We start from the raw sequence: 15,584 nt of genomic DNA, 5'->3' as shown, positions 1-15,584 counted from the left end.
CATGTTTCACAGAGACCAACCTGTAAGACTTACAATATAAGATGACAAAACATAAGTGTCTTACATCTCTTCTGAATATGAATGACTTCATTATAGCTCTCAGCTTCTTTTTAAAACTTACCCCAAACTGCAGGTTTGTCAAACAGAGTTTCTAATGTTTGATTAATATATGACTTTATTGCAGCAAGATAAAGCCGATCTTATCCGACCTAAACGTAAATATGAAAAGAAGCCCAAAGTCTTAGCATCGTCTGCTGCTGCTACTCCTCAACAGACGAGTCCTGCTGCACTGCCAGTCTTTAATGCTAAAGATTTAAATCAGTATGACTTTCCCAGCTCAGATGAAGAACCTCTCTCCCAGGTAAAGATACAAATTGCTCCATGAGTAGGAGGAGAAATGGAGGAAGTCACATGTTTTGACTCACTTCATTTATTTTAAAGGTTTTGTCTGGCTCTTCGGAAGCTGAAGAAGAAAATGATCCCGATGGTCCTTTTGCTTTCCGTAGGAAAGCAGGCTGTCAGTACTATGCTGTAAGTTTCAGGTTCTCTTTTTAAATAACAAACTGTTCACCTTTAACTGACAAAATAAAATAATTTGGATTTTTTTTTTTTTAGCCTCACTTAGACCAAACTGGCAACTGGCCTTGGAGTAGTCCTAAAGATGGAGGATTAGGGGATGTACGATATAGATACTGCTTAACTACCCTCACCGTACCCCAAAGGTGTATTGGATTTGCACGAAGACGGGTTGGGCGCGGTGGAAGGTAAGTACTTCAGTATTCCTAGCATAGGGATAGTAGGGACATAGACAGTAGGGTAATCAAATATAGAGCTTAAAGAGAGGGAATCCTTCTAAATAAATAGCTCATTTGTTCCCATTTTCTGTTCTTAACTGATTTTTGACTAAAATACTTAAACTGCAAAAAGTTGTTTCAGAAGTTCTTGGAGATGTTAGGAGAAAGGATTGAATAAGCAAAGAAATGTCATGTAACTGGTATACTAAGTTGTTTAACTCCTCAGTGAAAATGCTCCAAAAGGGGCGCTTGGGTAGCCCAGTTGGTTGAGCTCAGGTCATAATGTCTGCGTCGTGAGATTGAACCCTACATCGGACTCCTCACTCAGGGCTCAGTATGGAGTCTACTTGAGATACTCTGCCTCTCCCTCTCGCTTTGCCCCCCCCCACAGGCACGCGCATTCTGTCTCTCTCTTTCTCTCAAATAAATAAGTAAAGTCTTTTTTAAAAAAAAAAGGCTCCAGGATCCATGCATGACCTGACCTTGACATCCCAGTTTTTCAGGATCTAATTACTCTTCTTTTGTTTAAACATGATAGAACCCCCTGTACACTCTAGATGCCTTTATGTGAGAATTTGTGTGGGAGGCAGGAGGGAATTACAGAACACATAAAAGTGAAGAAAAAGATATTCCCATGTAAATGAAAAAAAAATAAAAGACACAACATAATATCAAGGTGCTTTCAAGAAGAAACCTAAGGATGTAATTTTTAGTGAATTATGGCTTATACATGCTTCTTTCATTTTTCAAATCTTACTTGCAGTTTTTAATCACTTAAACATTAGTTTAGAATTGTCTGGGCACTGAAATATATTTTATTTAGTGCTTTTCCCCCCATCATTATGTTGATATCAATAGTAGTGAAAATTCTGTGTGTTGGTTATATTTTATTCTTTTTTTTTTTTTTTTTTTTAAAGATTTTATTTATTTATTTAACAGAGATAGGGACAGCCAGCGAGAGAGGAAACACAAGCAAGGGGAGTAGGAGAGGAAGAAGCAGGCCCATAGCTGAGGAGCCTGATGTGGGGCTCGATCCCACAACGCCGGGATCACGCCCTGAGCTGAAGGCAGACGCTGAACCGCTGTGCCACCCAGGCGCCCCGGTTATATTTTATTCTATACTAGCATTAGTCAGTGTTAGTATTTTAAGATGGAATCATTTATAAAGTTTTTATAAATAACATAAAAATATATCCTCTAGAGTAGTGGATCTCAAATATTTTGTCGATAAGAAATTTTAATGGTATAAACTATTCCAAAGATTGCATACCTTTTACTGCTTTTCTCTTAACCTCCCCCACCCCTGAAAAAAAAAAGAAAAGAATGAAGTTTTTGCTTAATAGAGAACAGATATTTTATAAAGTGTTTTGGTGCTTTGTAATGGAAATAAAAGTCTTTGGTTGAAAAGCAGTTTGGAAGGAAAAATAGTCTCATGTTTTATCAGTAACTTCTACTGGTAGACCAACTCATAGAACTGTTAAGAAGGCGCTTGCCGATGTAAAATGAATAGTGTACCTTATTCTTTAAGGTGGATTACTCTCTTCTTTAATCAGATTATTATAAAGTAAAAGAACTTTTATCAGAAATTGAGAATTTACCAAAAAAAATTGAGAATTTAGCTTATAAGGCCAAATACTGAAATAATCAAATTAATAGCTTTTAAATATTTAGTATGAGATGACTTTGGGGAAATTGGGAGGGTCTTTTTTATATAATTTTTGAATAACTATTTTACATATATGTTCCCTGCCTTATTTTTCATAGGGTCTTACTGGACAGAGCTCACTCAGACTATGACAGTATGTTTCGCCATCTGGATTTGGAAATGCTTTCCTCTCCACAACATTCTCCAGTCAATCAGTTTGCCAATACCTCAGAAACAAATACCTCGGACAAATCTTTCTCTAAAGACCTCAGTCAGATACTAGTCAATATCAAATCATGTAGATGGCGGCATTTTAGGCCTCGGACACCATCCCTACATGACAGTGACAATGATGAACTCTCCTGTAGAAAATTATATAGGAGTATAAATCGAACAGGAACAGCACAACCCGGGACCCAGACATGCAGTACCTCCACGCAAAGTAAAAGTAGCAGTGGTTCAGCACATTTTGGTATGTTTATTTGTTATGAAGTACATTTCTATAGAAATGTCCGGTTCATCCATTTTCTGAATATGTGTTGATTATATTCAAGGCTAAAAGTCCTTTTCTCTCAAAATAATGAGAAAAAAAGGACCTAGGTTAAGTATGTATTTGAATTCTATTTGTACATGTGTTTTCACTTAAACACACCCACATGCAAAGGTGATTTATTACTACTTAATGTATGATAATTGTTTCCTGGATACACTCTGTGAACCCACAATTCACAATTCAGCACTTATATTTTCAAAGAATATGAAAAGAAATTTGCCATTAATTGTTACTATTTTATGCGTGGACACTTCTCTAGTCTTTTATTTAAACTGTTTACAAGTAGACCAGCAAGTCAGTAGATATGCAAAAGCCTTATCTACTGACAGTAATGCAGAATAATTTATAAGAGAGAAACTAATTTTTCAGGGAATAATACTTAAAGGATTATTTTAATTTTATTGGATTATTATGATTTTGGAAACATTTCCAGATAACATCTACTTTAGTATTCTGGCTACATAGTGAAATGTGTCTAAAATAAATGCTGTCTTTAAATATTCCTAAAATTTTAGCTTTCTATTTTAAAGCACAAATCTGTGTTATTTGAGGCATGAAGATTATAGAAATTCAGTGTTCAAATTATGTTGCCACAGATTTTTGTAAAGGTAATTTAAATACAGATATTGAAGGGACTGTGAAGATATTTATTGTGTTGCCCTAGTTATCTGGTAAGGCTACAGTTAAACCTTCTAATAAATATGAAACTGTGCTGCTTATTTTTAAGATCTCCAGAAAAGGTTCCATGAACTAATTTACTTTGTGTCTGGAAAACAAGTACTTCTATGATATGGAAGTCTTGAGCTCATAAGAAAAATAATCACATTTCAGAAATCAGCTAGAAGATAATCTAAATTATTCTGAGTCCTAACGGATTAGTACAGTCCTGTTAATTTCAGAGTATATACTATGGAGAGTCAGTTTCTTTCTCTCAGCTATTACAGTATTAAAAATCAAAATAAAGAATTTTTCAATATGAAGGAGGACTTATGTAGTGTGCGAGTATAGAGATTTTAAAAGTGTGAACTTGTTAATATGTTTTCCCTGGTATATATTTAAGCTGTATAAATTCCTTGAGACTTCTTGGCACGTTTCATCAATCCCTATCTTCTCACCCCTTAAAGTAGAGAACTTGAGGGGTGCCTGGCAACTCAGTCGGGGGAGCATGACTCCTGATCTCTGGGTTGTGAGTTTGAGCCCCATGTTGGGTGTAGAGATAACTTAAAAAAGTAAAATCTTAAAAAAAAAAAAAAAGAAAAAAGAGAGAGAGAAGTTGAATTGTATAAACTATCCTAAGGATCTTTTAATAATCTTTTTTATGTAAATTGTTTTGCTATACTACATAAGTAAGCATTGATATTATGAAACTTATTTGATTTGTGTTTGCCAATGAATATTAAAAAGTGAACATTGAACCAGTAGTATTAGCGAAAGTTTAGCTGAAAAACAATTTTTAGTAACTGTGTAATTTTCTTTTTAATCATGTCCTCCCCATATAATGTGATACAATCTTTAAAGAATAGGTTTATCAATTTTTTGTTGCACATAATTGTTTTCAGTTTTCTCTTAATTTTTACTAGATCTTTTGTGTACTTAGAAAACAGATGCCTACAGATTGCTATTGGGTAATGCTTTATTCTTTCCTATTTGTGAATATTCCAAAAACCTAAAGCTTTTCCCTTTATGCTCGATGAAGTATATTATGGTAGAGTCCTATCATATGTACATTTAACTTAAGTGAATTCAACCATAGGCCCCTGGAGAAAAAAATAAAATTTTAACAGTTCAGAAGTTCTACTGCAAGAATATATTGTCCAGAGTGGGCCACTCTGGGAATGGCAGAAGTGAATCTGGTACTGTTGCTCTCAGAGTGTCTGTGCCTCCATTGTCACTTCATTCAGGGGTTAAGCATCTCACCTCCATCAGTATAATTGTAATTTTAAAGGTAAATTTTTCCGTATACCCTGGCCCCCAAATACAAGCCTAACTGTGTCATCTGGTTACTCAGCCACAGAACCTGCTCTAGGCTGATGCCAGAGGAAAAACTGTCTTTTTCTGTGCTTATTGAATGCAATAACATCCATCGTGGGAGACTAAGGGAATTTTCAAGGCTCAGTTTTTACTATACTGACTTTAGAACTTAACCACTATATGAGATATGAGTCAGTTGATACATACTTACTTGTCTGCTGCTTAAGCCAAATACTTAGATTTAGCCATTTTTTATTACTCTGTCGTTATTTTAAATATTAATATTTATACATATGCTGTGGCATAGTGATGTCCTCTGGACTGATTTTCCTTTTTCTCAATATCACCTATAAGAGCCTATTTATTCTCATTTTCAAATAGGAAATTCTAAATCAGGATCTCAGGAGCCCATTCTTTTTAGTAAAGGGCATGAGCTTTTTAACACACCAACTTTTATAACTTCTGGTGCTCAGAATTTTTTTGCTTGCTTCCCAGTCTTGGCCATTTTGCATAGTTGTGTGGCCAGATGGGCAACCTGGTTAGTCCTGTGCTAGAGTGCTTGGTCCTCTGGATAACACACAGCAGAATGACGCAACATTGAGGAACTTGGGAAGACTTAAATATATGTGTATTTAGAATTTCTAGGACTAGATTTTAGTACATATGAATAAATTCTGTATTTTTAGTAATCTTGAGTTAATATGTGATTTGGACAGTTTCCAAATACAGTCTACTATTTTTTTTTTTAATCTATAAAAGCACCTTTGAAAATGTAGTGTTTGTTCAATGACTCTTCATTTGCATCTGTTTGAGTTTGGGGGATATGATATGTTAGAATTAATACCTTTTTCATAATTAGAAAGAACTCTATAATTCAGAAAGACTGTAAATAGAAAAGTGAATTTTAAATCACCATTATATGTGATTTTCAGGATTTGAATTCCCAGTTCCCACTGAAATTGCCTCAGCATTCTAAGTAATTTTCCTAAGCTCACATATCTGTGGTTTAGTGTCATAAATTAATAGGATATATGTAGCTGGACTGATATGTTCTAAGTTTCCAGATCTGTAGCTTACTTAAATTAGTACATTTTACTTCATAAAATTTGTGACATATGGTTTTCAAAGGAACTCTAGATGTGAGCATTGAATATTTTCATGGTTAGCTTTTATAAATCTGTAGAACCTTAATCCTTTTCCAAGTGTGTTTGACGATTCAAAATCACATCCTTAGCAGGGTGTGAGGTAGCACCTGTGGTTGTAAAATTAATGGTTCTGTAGTTCTGTGCTGAACTGCAGGATTATCCACAATAAGTGGAAGATTGGACCACAAATGATCTCTCGTTCAAGTAATTCACGGCCAGATAAATTCAGGTTCGTTCATGTTTGGCCATCTAAGGAAATACACCATATTTTTCTTTTCAGGTTGGATTTCTAGGTGGCTGATAAGTGCTTATGAACCTCATAACTCATTCAAGCTTAGGTTAGGGGATCATACTTTAATACTCTCTGAAGTCATTTTATTTTATATTTATTTCTCTAACGTTACCTTTTCCTGTATTAAAATAATTTTCTGCCTGTGTACTGCTCAAATTTCTAATCAAGGATTATCTTTTAAAATAGGTGTTTGGGTTTATTGGTTATTTTGGTTTTGGGGTTTTTGGTTTTTGGGGTTTTTTAACATAACGATGTACATCTTGGTAAACTTAAATCTATCTTCTCAAACTGGATTTTCAAATTGTTAATTTGTTTCTAAGTTCCTGTCACCCTCACCTACTCCCACTTATTTGATCATTTCCTTTGGTCTGCTCCGGCTGCAGGAATGTGACTTAGAGGGCAACAGCCTGAACTATTCCAGGTGTTGGGGAGCCGCACAGTAATTTCCTGTCCAAGTGGACTGGTAACATGTTAGATTATTTCATCTAAATTTCTGCTCCAGAGAGCTGTTAGCAACTACCAAAACAACAGTAGTTTTTGACCTTTGTCTAGACACTTTAGGGAGGGGGGATCAGGTTTTCTCGATCAGGTTATTCTAGAGTTGGGAATCTTGTTTAAAAGCTTGTCCATATATGAACAAAAGCTGCCTCCTTAAATTGAAATCTATAGGTTCCTCTTTTGCCCTTAGAAGCATGAATAAGTTTTTAGTCATGGCCCTCACATGACTCTTCTCCCAAACCTAGACTCCTGTCAGGAGCTGTATATATGAGGGTGGTTTTTTTTTTTTTTTTGAAGCACTCGATTCGTACTGTTGGGTACATTAAAAGTTTAATTATTTCTTATAAATAATATTAAATCTAAAACAAACTTTTATCTATTTATTTTTATATTTAAAATTTCAATGGTTTAAGGGTGGGTTTTTCCCCTTCCACTACTATCTTTGTGACCTCAGATGAAAGTTTCTTCATCTTTAGTGTGAAGTTGTAGGAGGAAATCACCAAGGATGCCTCCTGATCTAAAAATTTGGGGTTTTGTGAAATGCTTCTTATTCTAGGTTTGGTCATCTGTCCATGAAACCATCCTGTCCATCTTTATGTTAATTGCAAACTTGACCACCAAACCCTATCTGGAGGTAGACCTAGAACCGTAACACTTTGTACCTTGATAGAGGTTAGGGAAATACGGTCATTTTTATTCATTCCGGTTAGCAGTTGATTAGCCTTTAATTATAATGCCGTCTGAAATCCTCTCGGTTTTCTGTATAACAGTGTAAAACCCAGTTCAGATCGTATTTGTCCAAATTTACACCTTACCTTTGTCCAGGCTTTCCTGCTTATTCATACAACCTTTTGGATTGGAAATGTATTTCTCAGAAAAAAAATATAAAATCCTTGCATCACTTGGCTGAAAAGGCCTTTAGTGATCACCTAACTTAATCTAAGTATGTTGGATAAACATAACTGAGCCCCCAAAATTTCAGGTACTTGCCCAGATATACTCGACTAGTTACGGTAGAGCTGAGAGCTAAAAAGAAAAAAAGAAAAAAACCAAGATCTCCTGGCCCCTAGACCCATGGTTTTTATTACTATCATTTTCAGCTTATATTTTGCTTGGCATATGCATTTCATCTAGATCAGTTATGAAAAATGTCTGCGGAAAACTTCATTAACTAGACTCTAGAAGTGTAGAAATATTTCTAAGCAATAGATTGACAGTAGTGATCTAAAATCATGATGAGTATTAGTTGCATTTTCATTTCTAAATCTTTTATTAGGAAGAAGTTAACAGTTGTTTAAAAGTGAAATTCACAAGACCCTCAGAGACCAAGAATTAAAATGTTGACTTAAATTAAGGCGAAAATGTTTGGAACTTTTTTTCAAGTCAATTTCTGATTTATTATTGCTTAATTTTTTATTAAAACATACACAAACACAAGCAAAGTTCTATAATAATATTTTCATTCATAAAAATTGAGTTTTTTGTACTAGGTCTCCAGGGAATGCTAAATTATTGTTTTCGTAGATATGTAATAACCTGACCTTATAGAAATGATCCTTTTTTAAAAAAAAAATTTACTGAGTATTCCCTGCTAGGAAATTCAAGACTTTTAGGCAACTCACTCAAACTTCAGAAGTTAAAGTGTAAATCTCAAAAACATACTAGCAAAACTATTTAATAAATTAAGGATCTTTAGGTTTAAAAAGTTGCTTTTTATGGATTTTTCAAAACATAGATAAATGTTACGTAAATTATAAACAATCTTTCAGGGCAGCATTAATTTTTGTAATCTTGAAGTTTTGATTCAACACATTTCTATTATATGGAAATGGCCATTTTGACACAAAGTTACTTTATGGCAATATTTAGAAGTTATCCTCTTGTCAATTAAAGTCTCTTCCCTGTAGTATTCAGATCTGAAAATTACAACATAGTAGGAAAAGAAACGCATGAAAGGACAGATATCAACTAAAGTTTTTACAACAAGAAATTATGTTTTAGCTCTTGTAGACCAAGAACTTAGTTCTAAGTGTAAAGCCTGTGTAGACACTTAATTTCTGGGGTTTTCCTAAATATTATTTCAGAATTTTCTGATCCATTCAAAATATGGTAGAATTTCTCCCTAAACATTTTGTAGTGGTACTAAGGAAAGCTGTATCCTGGAAGATAAAGATTCTTTATGAGTTATGAGTGAAAATTAGAAAACTTGATGAAGTGTGCTAATCTCTTCAACTAAATTATTAAAATGCAGTTAAAAACAAATTAGGTGACAGTGTTTTGAAAACATTAAACTTTAGATTGAGGAAATTTGCATTGCATGACTTATAGATTCCCTGGTATTCAGGGATGCGTGATAACCTTTTTTGTGTTTTGAAATAATTCTTACCCAAACATCACAGGTTTCTTAAAGAAGCCTTTAACGTCAGATGTTGTGATTGTATGTGCCCTTTTTTTTTTCCTTTTTTTAATTGGCAAAAATAAGAAAAAGAAAAGAAAAAGGTTTCCTTTTTAAAAACTGCACACACTTTTTTGGGGGGTAATAAATGAACATTTTTTTGTTTGTTTTTTTTAGAACTGAGCTCTCCATAGACAAACATAAGTAGCATAACACAGTGTCTTTCCTCAGACATCATTCTGTACAGTAAATCAACATAAACAACTCCGTTCTTATTGACTGGATTTTTTCCAGGTGGGTTAATTGGGTGGGGAAAATTAATTAACCTTAACATTTGGAGCCTCTTTTCTTCCTATTAAAGGATGAGTTCTTTAAAAAATAATAAAGGTAATAAACCAACAACCTTATATTCCATATAGAGGGAATGTTTGTAATGGCTTAAATTAGAAAAAATGTCAAACAATTAGTATTGATACACAGAACCGTTAGGGATCATCTGAATGCATTGGGACAGTAATAGGAGTAAACGAGAAACCGAATGGTAATTATCAGATTTCTTCTCAAGCTCAGTGCAAAGTTGAATTCCAAAAATGTGGATTTAAAAAGCTGGATTACCTTTTTACACTGTCTAGCACAAGTGTCACAGCTTACAAAAATAATGGTTCTGAAAACTTGAGAAGTGAGTTCTCTTTCCTATGTTGTTATAACTCGGGAAGTTTATAATTCCGTGTTGATTTAAAGTGAAGCCACTCCTGTTAAACGTGGTTGTAAAAATGCAGAACTTTGCCTATGGAAGTGATCTTTAGCAGGATCATGAGCCTTTGTCAGATGCTTTAATTTTGCACAAGATTTTGTTTAATGCTAAAACTTGTTTTGGTACTGTAAGATGTGGGTGCTGTCTGTGCGTCTTTATAAAGTGTTTCCTTGTTTTATGTTCAGCATTTACAGCCGAACAATACCAGCAACATCAACAGCAACTGGCACTAATGCAGAAACAGCAGCTTGCACAAATTCAGCAACAGCAAGCAAATAGTAATTCCTCCACCACCACTGCACAGGTGAGGGATTTGTCTGTCTTATGATTATCCCTCATTGTTTCCCACCAGAGTTCATCTCTAATTACCAACTGTTGTCATAGAACCTTGCATCTAACCAGCAGAAAAGTGGCTTTCGCCTGAATCTACATCATAGCCATTCTATACAGGGTTTAGAAAGAACATTACAGGTGAGTATGGAAGCTGTTGCCTCTGCTCCCTATTTTAAAAAGTAAAAGTAAAACTAAAAAGCATAGTTAAATGAGATCAAGACACTGTCTTCCAAGTCTGTCCTATAGTCTGTGAATTTACCTCTTTAAAGTATAATCTCACCCAGCTCATTATCTTGAGTATTTTAATAATTATTAAAATTTATTTAAAGTTATACTAAACCTCTTTTACTATTTAAAAAACCGCTTTTAAACCTTAAGCATGATGAATGTTTGCCATTTAAATACTTGTAAGGCTTAAAGGCTGAAAGCATCTTAGAGGAAACATTCATTTAAAAAAACTCAAGGAGCCTCTTAATTTCTAGGCCAGGTTATTGACAAAATATATGATATTTTGTTACCTCTGTTCTAAAGGGATAGTTATCTTACTGTCCCAAAGGGGCCTTTTTTTATATGTGTATATATGTGTAAGTTAGGTGACAGAAACTTAAATGCTTATTTTTCATTATATGTATTTGCAAATCACTGAAATGTTCTTTTACTAGCATATTTCTTGTCTGACACTCTGTTGGAGGTTTACTGTCTCCACATTACAGGTTTCTTTTAGTAATTGACTTGTCCATATTACATATTATCACGTATGAAAATCAAAATTCATGGTCCCTGAGTTCTTAGATCGCTTGAGCATTTTTCAAATTTATGACTGTCAAACGAGATGAAGATATTTCAGTGGTTTGCCACTCTGGTGTATATCAGGCTGATTGTGGTATACCTGTGTAGCTTTAATGATAATTTGAGACCAAGTGATGCTGATTAGATTTGTTTTGTAATTTTAGGGTTTTGTTTCCAAGACTTTGGATTCTGCTAGTGCTCAATTTGCTGCTTCTGCTTTGGTGACATCAGAACAACTGATGGGATTCAAGATGAAGGATGATGTGGTGCTTGGAATTGGGGTGAATGGCGTCCTTCCAGCCTCAGGTAAAGATAAAGACATTTAGGGGCGCCTGGGTGGCTCAGCCGGTGGAGCGTCCAACTCTTGATTTCAGCTGAGGTCATGATTCATGGTCCTGGGATTGAGCCCCATGTTGGGCTCCATGCTGAGCACGGAGTGTCCTTGAGCTTCTCTCTCTCCCTCTCCCCTCCAACCCCCACGTGCATGCTCGCGCACACACTCTCTCTCTAAAATAAATAAATAAATCTTTTAAAAAAGGAAAGGGTAAAGACATCTAAGTTGTTCTGATGTTTGTAACATATATCTATAGTAAACAGCCAAGTTGTGCACTGTTTTGATGCTTCTTTCTTTTTCTCTAGGAGTATACAAGGGCTTACACCTCAGTAGTACTACACCAACAGCACTTGTACACACGAGTCCATCAACGGCAGGTTCAACTTTGTTACAGCCTTCAAACATGACACAGACTTCAAGTTCCCACAGTGCACTGAGTCATCAAGTAACTGCTGCCAATTCTGCAACAACTCAGGTTCTGATTGGGAACAACATTCGATTAACTGTCCCTTCATCAGTTGCCACTGTAAACTCTATTGCCCCCATAAATGCACGACATATACCTAGGACTTTAAGTGCTGTTCCATCGTCTGCCTTAAAGCTGGCTGCCGCAGCAAACTGTCAAGTCTCCAAGGTTCCATCTTCATCCTCTGTAGATTCAGTTCCAAGGTCAGTAGTTATTTCAAGCGTGAAATGTTTGAAAAATATGAGCTCTAACTTAAATCCTGTGGCAGTGCTAATCATTTGTGTTTTCTGTTCTTTTCCTTATATACATTAAAAATGGATAGATGAGAATTCCTTATTTATTCAAGAATTAAACAGATAAATGTTATAATTCAGTATTGAGAATTTGAATTAAATGATATACTGAATATCACATATGTGCTTTGAACGTCACTTTCTTAGTATAATAATAGCTTACAATGCTCTCATTTTCCACCTTTGGGTGGAGGGAGTTCTCTTTAGAATGTTTCTTTTGTTTTCTTCCATAGCTTCTCATGTAAACAATTGATGTAACCCACCCCTGGCTTATGCTAAGCTGCTCTTAATAATGTAAAGGCTTACATTATTAATGCCAGGTCAACTTTTACTCAATTATTTTTTATCCTAATTTGTCTTGTTGGGTTTCAGAAAATGGTTTAGAATGTTGGCTCAGGCTCTCCTGTTTTAACTATTAATGGCAATTAGAATCCTGCTATTTACAAAATACTATGGGGGGAACAAAAAGAAAAAGACAAGGGGTTTTCAGTTTAGTTAGAAGACAAGCATAAAAGTATAAAAATTAAGTAATGTTAACTGAATAATAGGTGAAAATCATTCCTGTATTACAAAGCATCATATCCTTGTCAAATTAATTGTATAGATTATAGCTATAATTTCCAAAATAAGGAGAAATCTTTTCACACCAGCAGTATTCTGGGAAAGTTCTACAAAATAAGATCAGATTTTATCTTTGTTGGGCAGAAAGGAGGAAGAGAGAGTTGGAGAAACACAAATGTGTTCAGAGGCTAACGACTAAACTAGTTTGTCTGGAGGTTTGGGAAGGTTAGTAGTTGAAGTTGGAATGGTAGGAGAAGGGCAGACTTTGGAACACCTTGGATGCCAAGCTGATGGGTAGACTTCCTCAGCTGAGAGTGGCCCAGGAAGGAGGAGCAGCAGGCTTTGCAGCAACAGACTGTAGCCTTAAGTTTCCAAACTCCTGCATCCCTGCCTGCTTCTCAGCTTCAGTAATAGTCCTCATCTGCTCCATTCAGATCAGCATTTGGGGTCTAGTCGTAACCAATCAATCAATTACAGTTCTTACTTAAATATGTAATACCTAGTTTTCATTGCTGTAGAATTATGTAACCACGGAACACTCGCAGTGTATGGTAAACTTTTATATCACTTATTTTAGTCCCTTTGTTTTAAGGATGAGGGAGATGAGATCCAGAGAAGCTGATGGATTTCTGCAAGCACACTCGGCAGTGTAGGCGCTAGGACACCAGGGACCCTGGGCTTCTGATGACCAGCTCAGGAGCCGTCCTGCTCAACTGCACATACACAATCCTGACGTGAATGAACCTCAGTCACATCTGTTCCTTTTTCAAAACTTTCATGAAAGGTTTAAAAGAAGAGGAAGGTGAAACGATAGCCTAAAACTTGGGAATTCTTTATAACAGCTGGGTAGCTTGGCTGCTACTACAGTTTTGTTCGTCATATCGTTGACCATGGAATTTATGGTGGACAGAAGCCTGACTCCTGGTTGTATATTCCTCATACTAAACTGTAAAGGTCCATATTCCTCTACTTGTGTCTTATCCCCAAAGAGAGTCACATTTCTTCCTATTATTAAAAATACTTCATTTTTTCATTGGGAAGATAGTCTTGATTTGTTAAATTTATATTTTATTAAATTTGTTGCGGATAAGTAATTGAATTGAACTCTATTTCAACAGGGAAAATCATGAATCAGAAAAGCCAGCATTAAACAACATAGCAGACAATACAGTGGCGATGGAGGTGACGTAGCTTCCTCAGGAGCGGAGCTGCAGCCTGGGGACTTGATTAGGTGCTATGCATCAGTAGCATTTTGAACGCAAGGGATGATGGAATGCAGCACATGCGTTTCTGTGGCAGCTGTGGGGACTTGACAGCAATGCTCATCTCTCATGCTTCAATTTTTCTTTTCTTATTGTTAATAGGAAAAAATCAACATCTGTAAATTAAGAATACAGCAATTATCTGTACAGTACTGCATATTTGTAATACCCTTGTATATATGTTACTTGAATACAGAAATGTTCATTTGTGATGCTTTGCACTTGGGGGTGGGGGGTGGGAGGGAAATAAATTGCAACAAAGAGTGTGAGATGTGAGATTGTATAGAGATGAAGTGTCATCACATCATGTGCATGGTGCGGAACCTGCTGTTTTATCTATTTATTGTGCCGTGTTTACAGTTTTTTGTACACTGTACCTTCATTGGTTCCTGTGCTGTAGTAAATGTGTTAGGTAGCTGTGGACTCCTTGGTATTTTGTAAATGGTATAACATAACTTGGTTCCCCTCTGGGTCCCTGAGTTTTCTGTGTATCATGTGAAAAAAATGGTGACATACATACAGAATTTTACAAAAAAAAAAAAAAAAGGCATCAGTTTTTAAAAAATGGGGAATGTACTGTTAAATGGGGATCTTCCTGGTCTACTATCATTAGGACAAGTAACAAGCTAAAAATGAAGTCTCTTGAATCTTCCCATCCCCACTCGCCCACAGAGCTGTGGGTAGTTTCTGGTACTTAAAGCACTAATGTTACGTTGCTGCTCTGCAAACAGCCCAGTAGTCCCATTTCCTTCCACGCCAAAAAGTGTTAAATCAAGTATGCAAATGGAGTCCTTACAACTGGAGTTTATGTTGTCTTGCCCTTTTTTTAGCACAAAAAAATTGTACTTTTTTATTGTCGAATTGTTTAAAAGACTTCATTCTTTACTTGTTCTTACAAAAAGGATATAAGGGAGAAGAATGCAGTAATTGCTGTACGTGTATCATCATTCCAGTTTCTAAAAACAGCCAGCCAGCTTTTTTCCTTTTAAGATTCTCCAGAAGGCTGCAAGGCCAGAACCACAAATATCGGGTGCCTTCCTTTGGAAATATTTGACCTCTCTTCTGTGAAGAGAATGGTACTTAACAGACTACTACTAGTGCTTTGTCAGTACCGAAGTCTGAATGCCCAGTCCAATGGCATACATTATCCTTAAGGTTTTTAATCCCACCTGGAAAAATTGTGATAGAATTCTCACAAAATAAACCCAGGGCATTACATGTTGACAAACTAATGTGTAGTGGTTTTGCTTTTATTTCCAACCCAAGAGCTTCTGTGTGACTTTAATTAAAATCACTCAGTAAAGGGGGGGACATGGGAATGGGAGTGATGACTTTAAGTTCATTTTTTTCAACAATTATTATTGAATGATTACTATGCTTAGATCCTAGAACAGTGAAAAAAAAAAAAGGCCTGTCCTCATGGAGTTTGTAATCTCATTGAGTAATAAAATAAGGTTTAAATTGTATTATGATAAGCATTAGGGGAAAAAATGCAAGGA

The 15,584-nt window shown here is 35.5% G+C and overlaps 1 protein-coding gene across 5 annotated transcripts in view; it reads left to right on the top strand.

Moving 5' to 3' along the window:
• Nucleotides 1-15,317, top strand: part of EPC1 (enhancer of polycomb homolog 1) — a 92,630-nt gene extending 77,313 nt beyond the window's left edge. For 3 of the 5 annotated variants that reach the window (XM_034644376.1, XM_011226497.3, XM_034644378.1), the window contains 9 exons: nt 185-361; nt 442-531; nt 616-764; nt 2,559-2,911; nt 10,233-10,351; nt 10,432-10,518; nt 11,334-11,475; nt 11,809-12,172; nt 13,942-15,317. In XM_034644376.1, the coding sequence (XP_034500267.1) occupies nt 185-361; nt 442-531; nt 616-764; nt 2,559-2,911; nt 10,233-10,351; nt 10,432-10,518; nt 11,334-11,475; nt 11,809-12,172; nt 13,942-14,014 (1,554 nt within the window). In that variant the 3' untranslated portion in view covers nt 14,015-15,317. The other 2 variants (XM_034644377.1, XM_011226496.3) reach the window with 2 other exon arrangements.
• The last annotated feature ends 267 nt before the right edge of the window (nt 15,318-15,584 follow it).

Source organism: Ailuropoda melanoleuca, chromosome 15 (assembly GCF_002007445.2).
Source record: "Ailuropoda melanoleuca isolate Jingjing chromosome 15, ASM200744v2, whole genome shotgun sequence".
Lineage (NCBI taxonomy): Eukaryota > Metazoa > Chordata > Mammalia > Carnivora > Ursidae > Ailuropoda > Ailuropoda melanoleuca.
The sequence above is the reverse complement of the archived record's forward strand: the minus strand, read 5'-3'. Positions and strand labels throughout refer to the sequence as shown.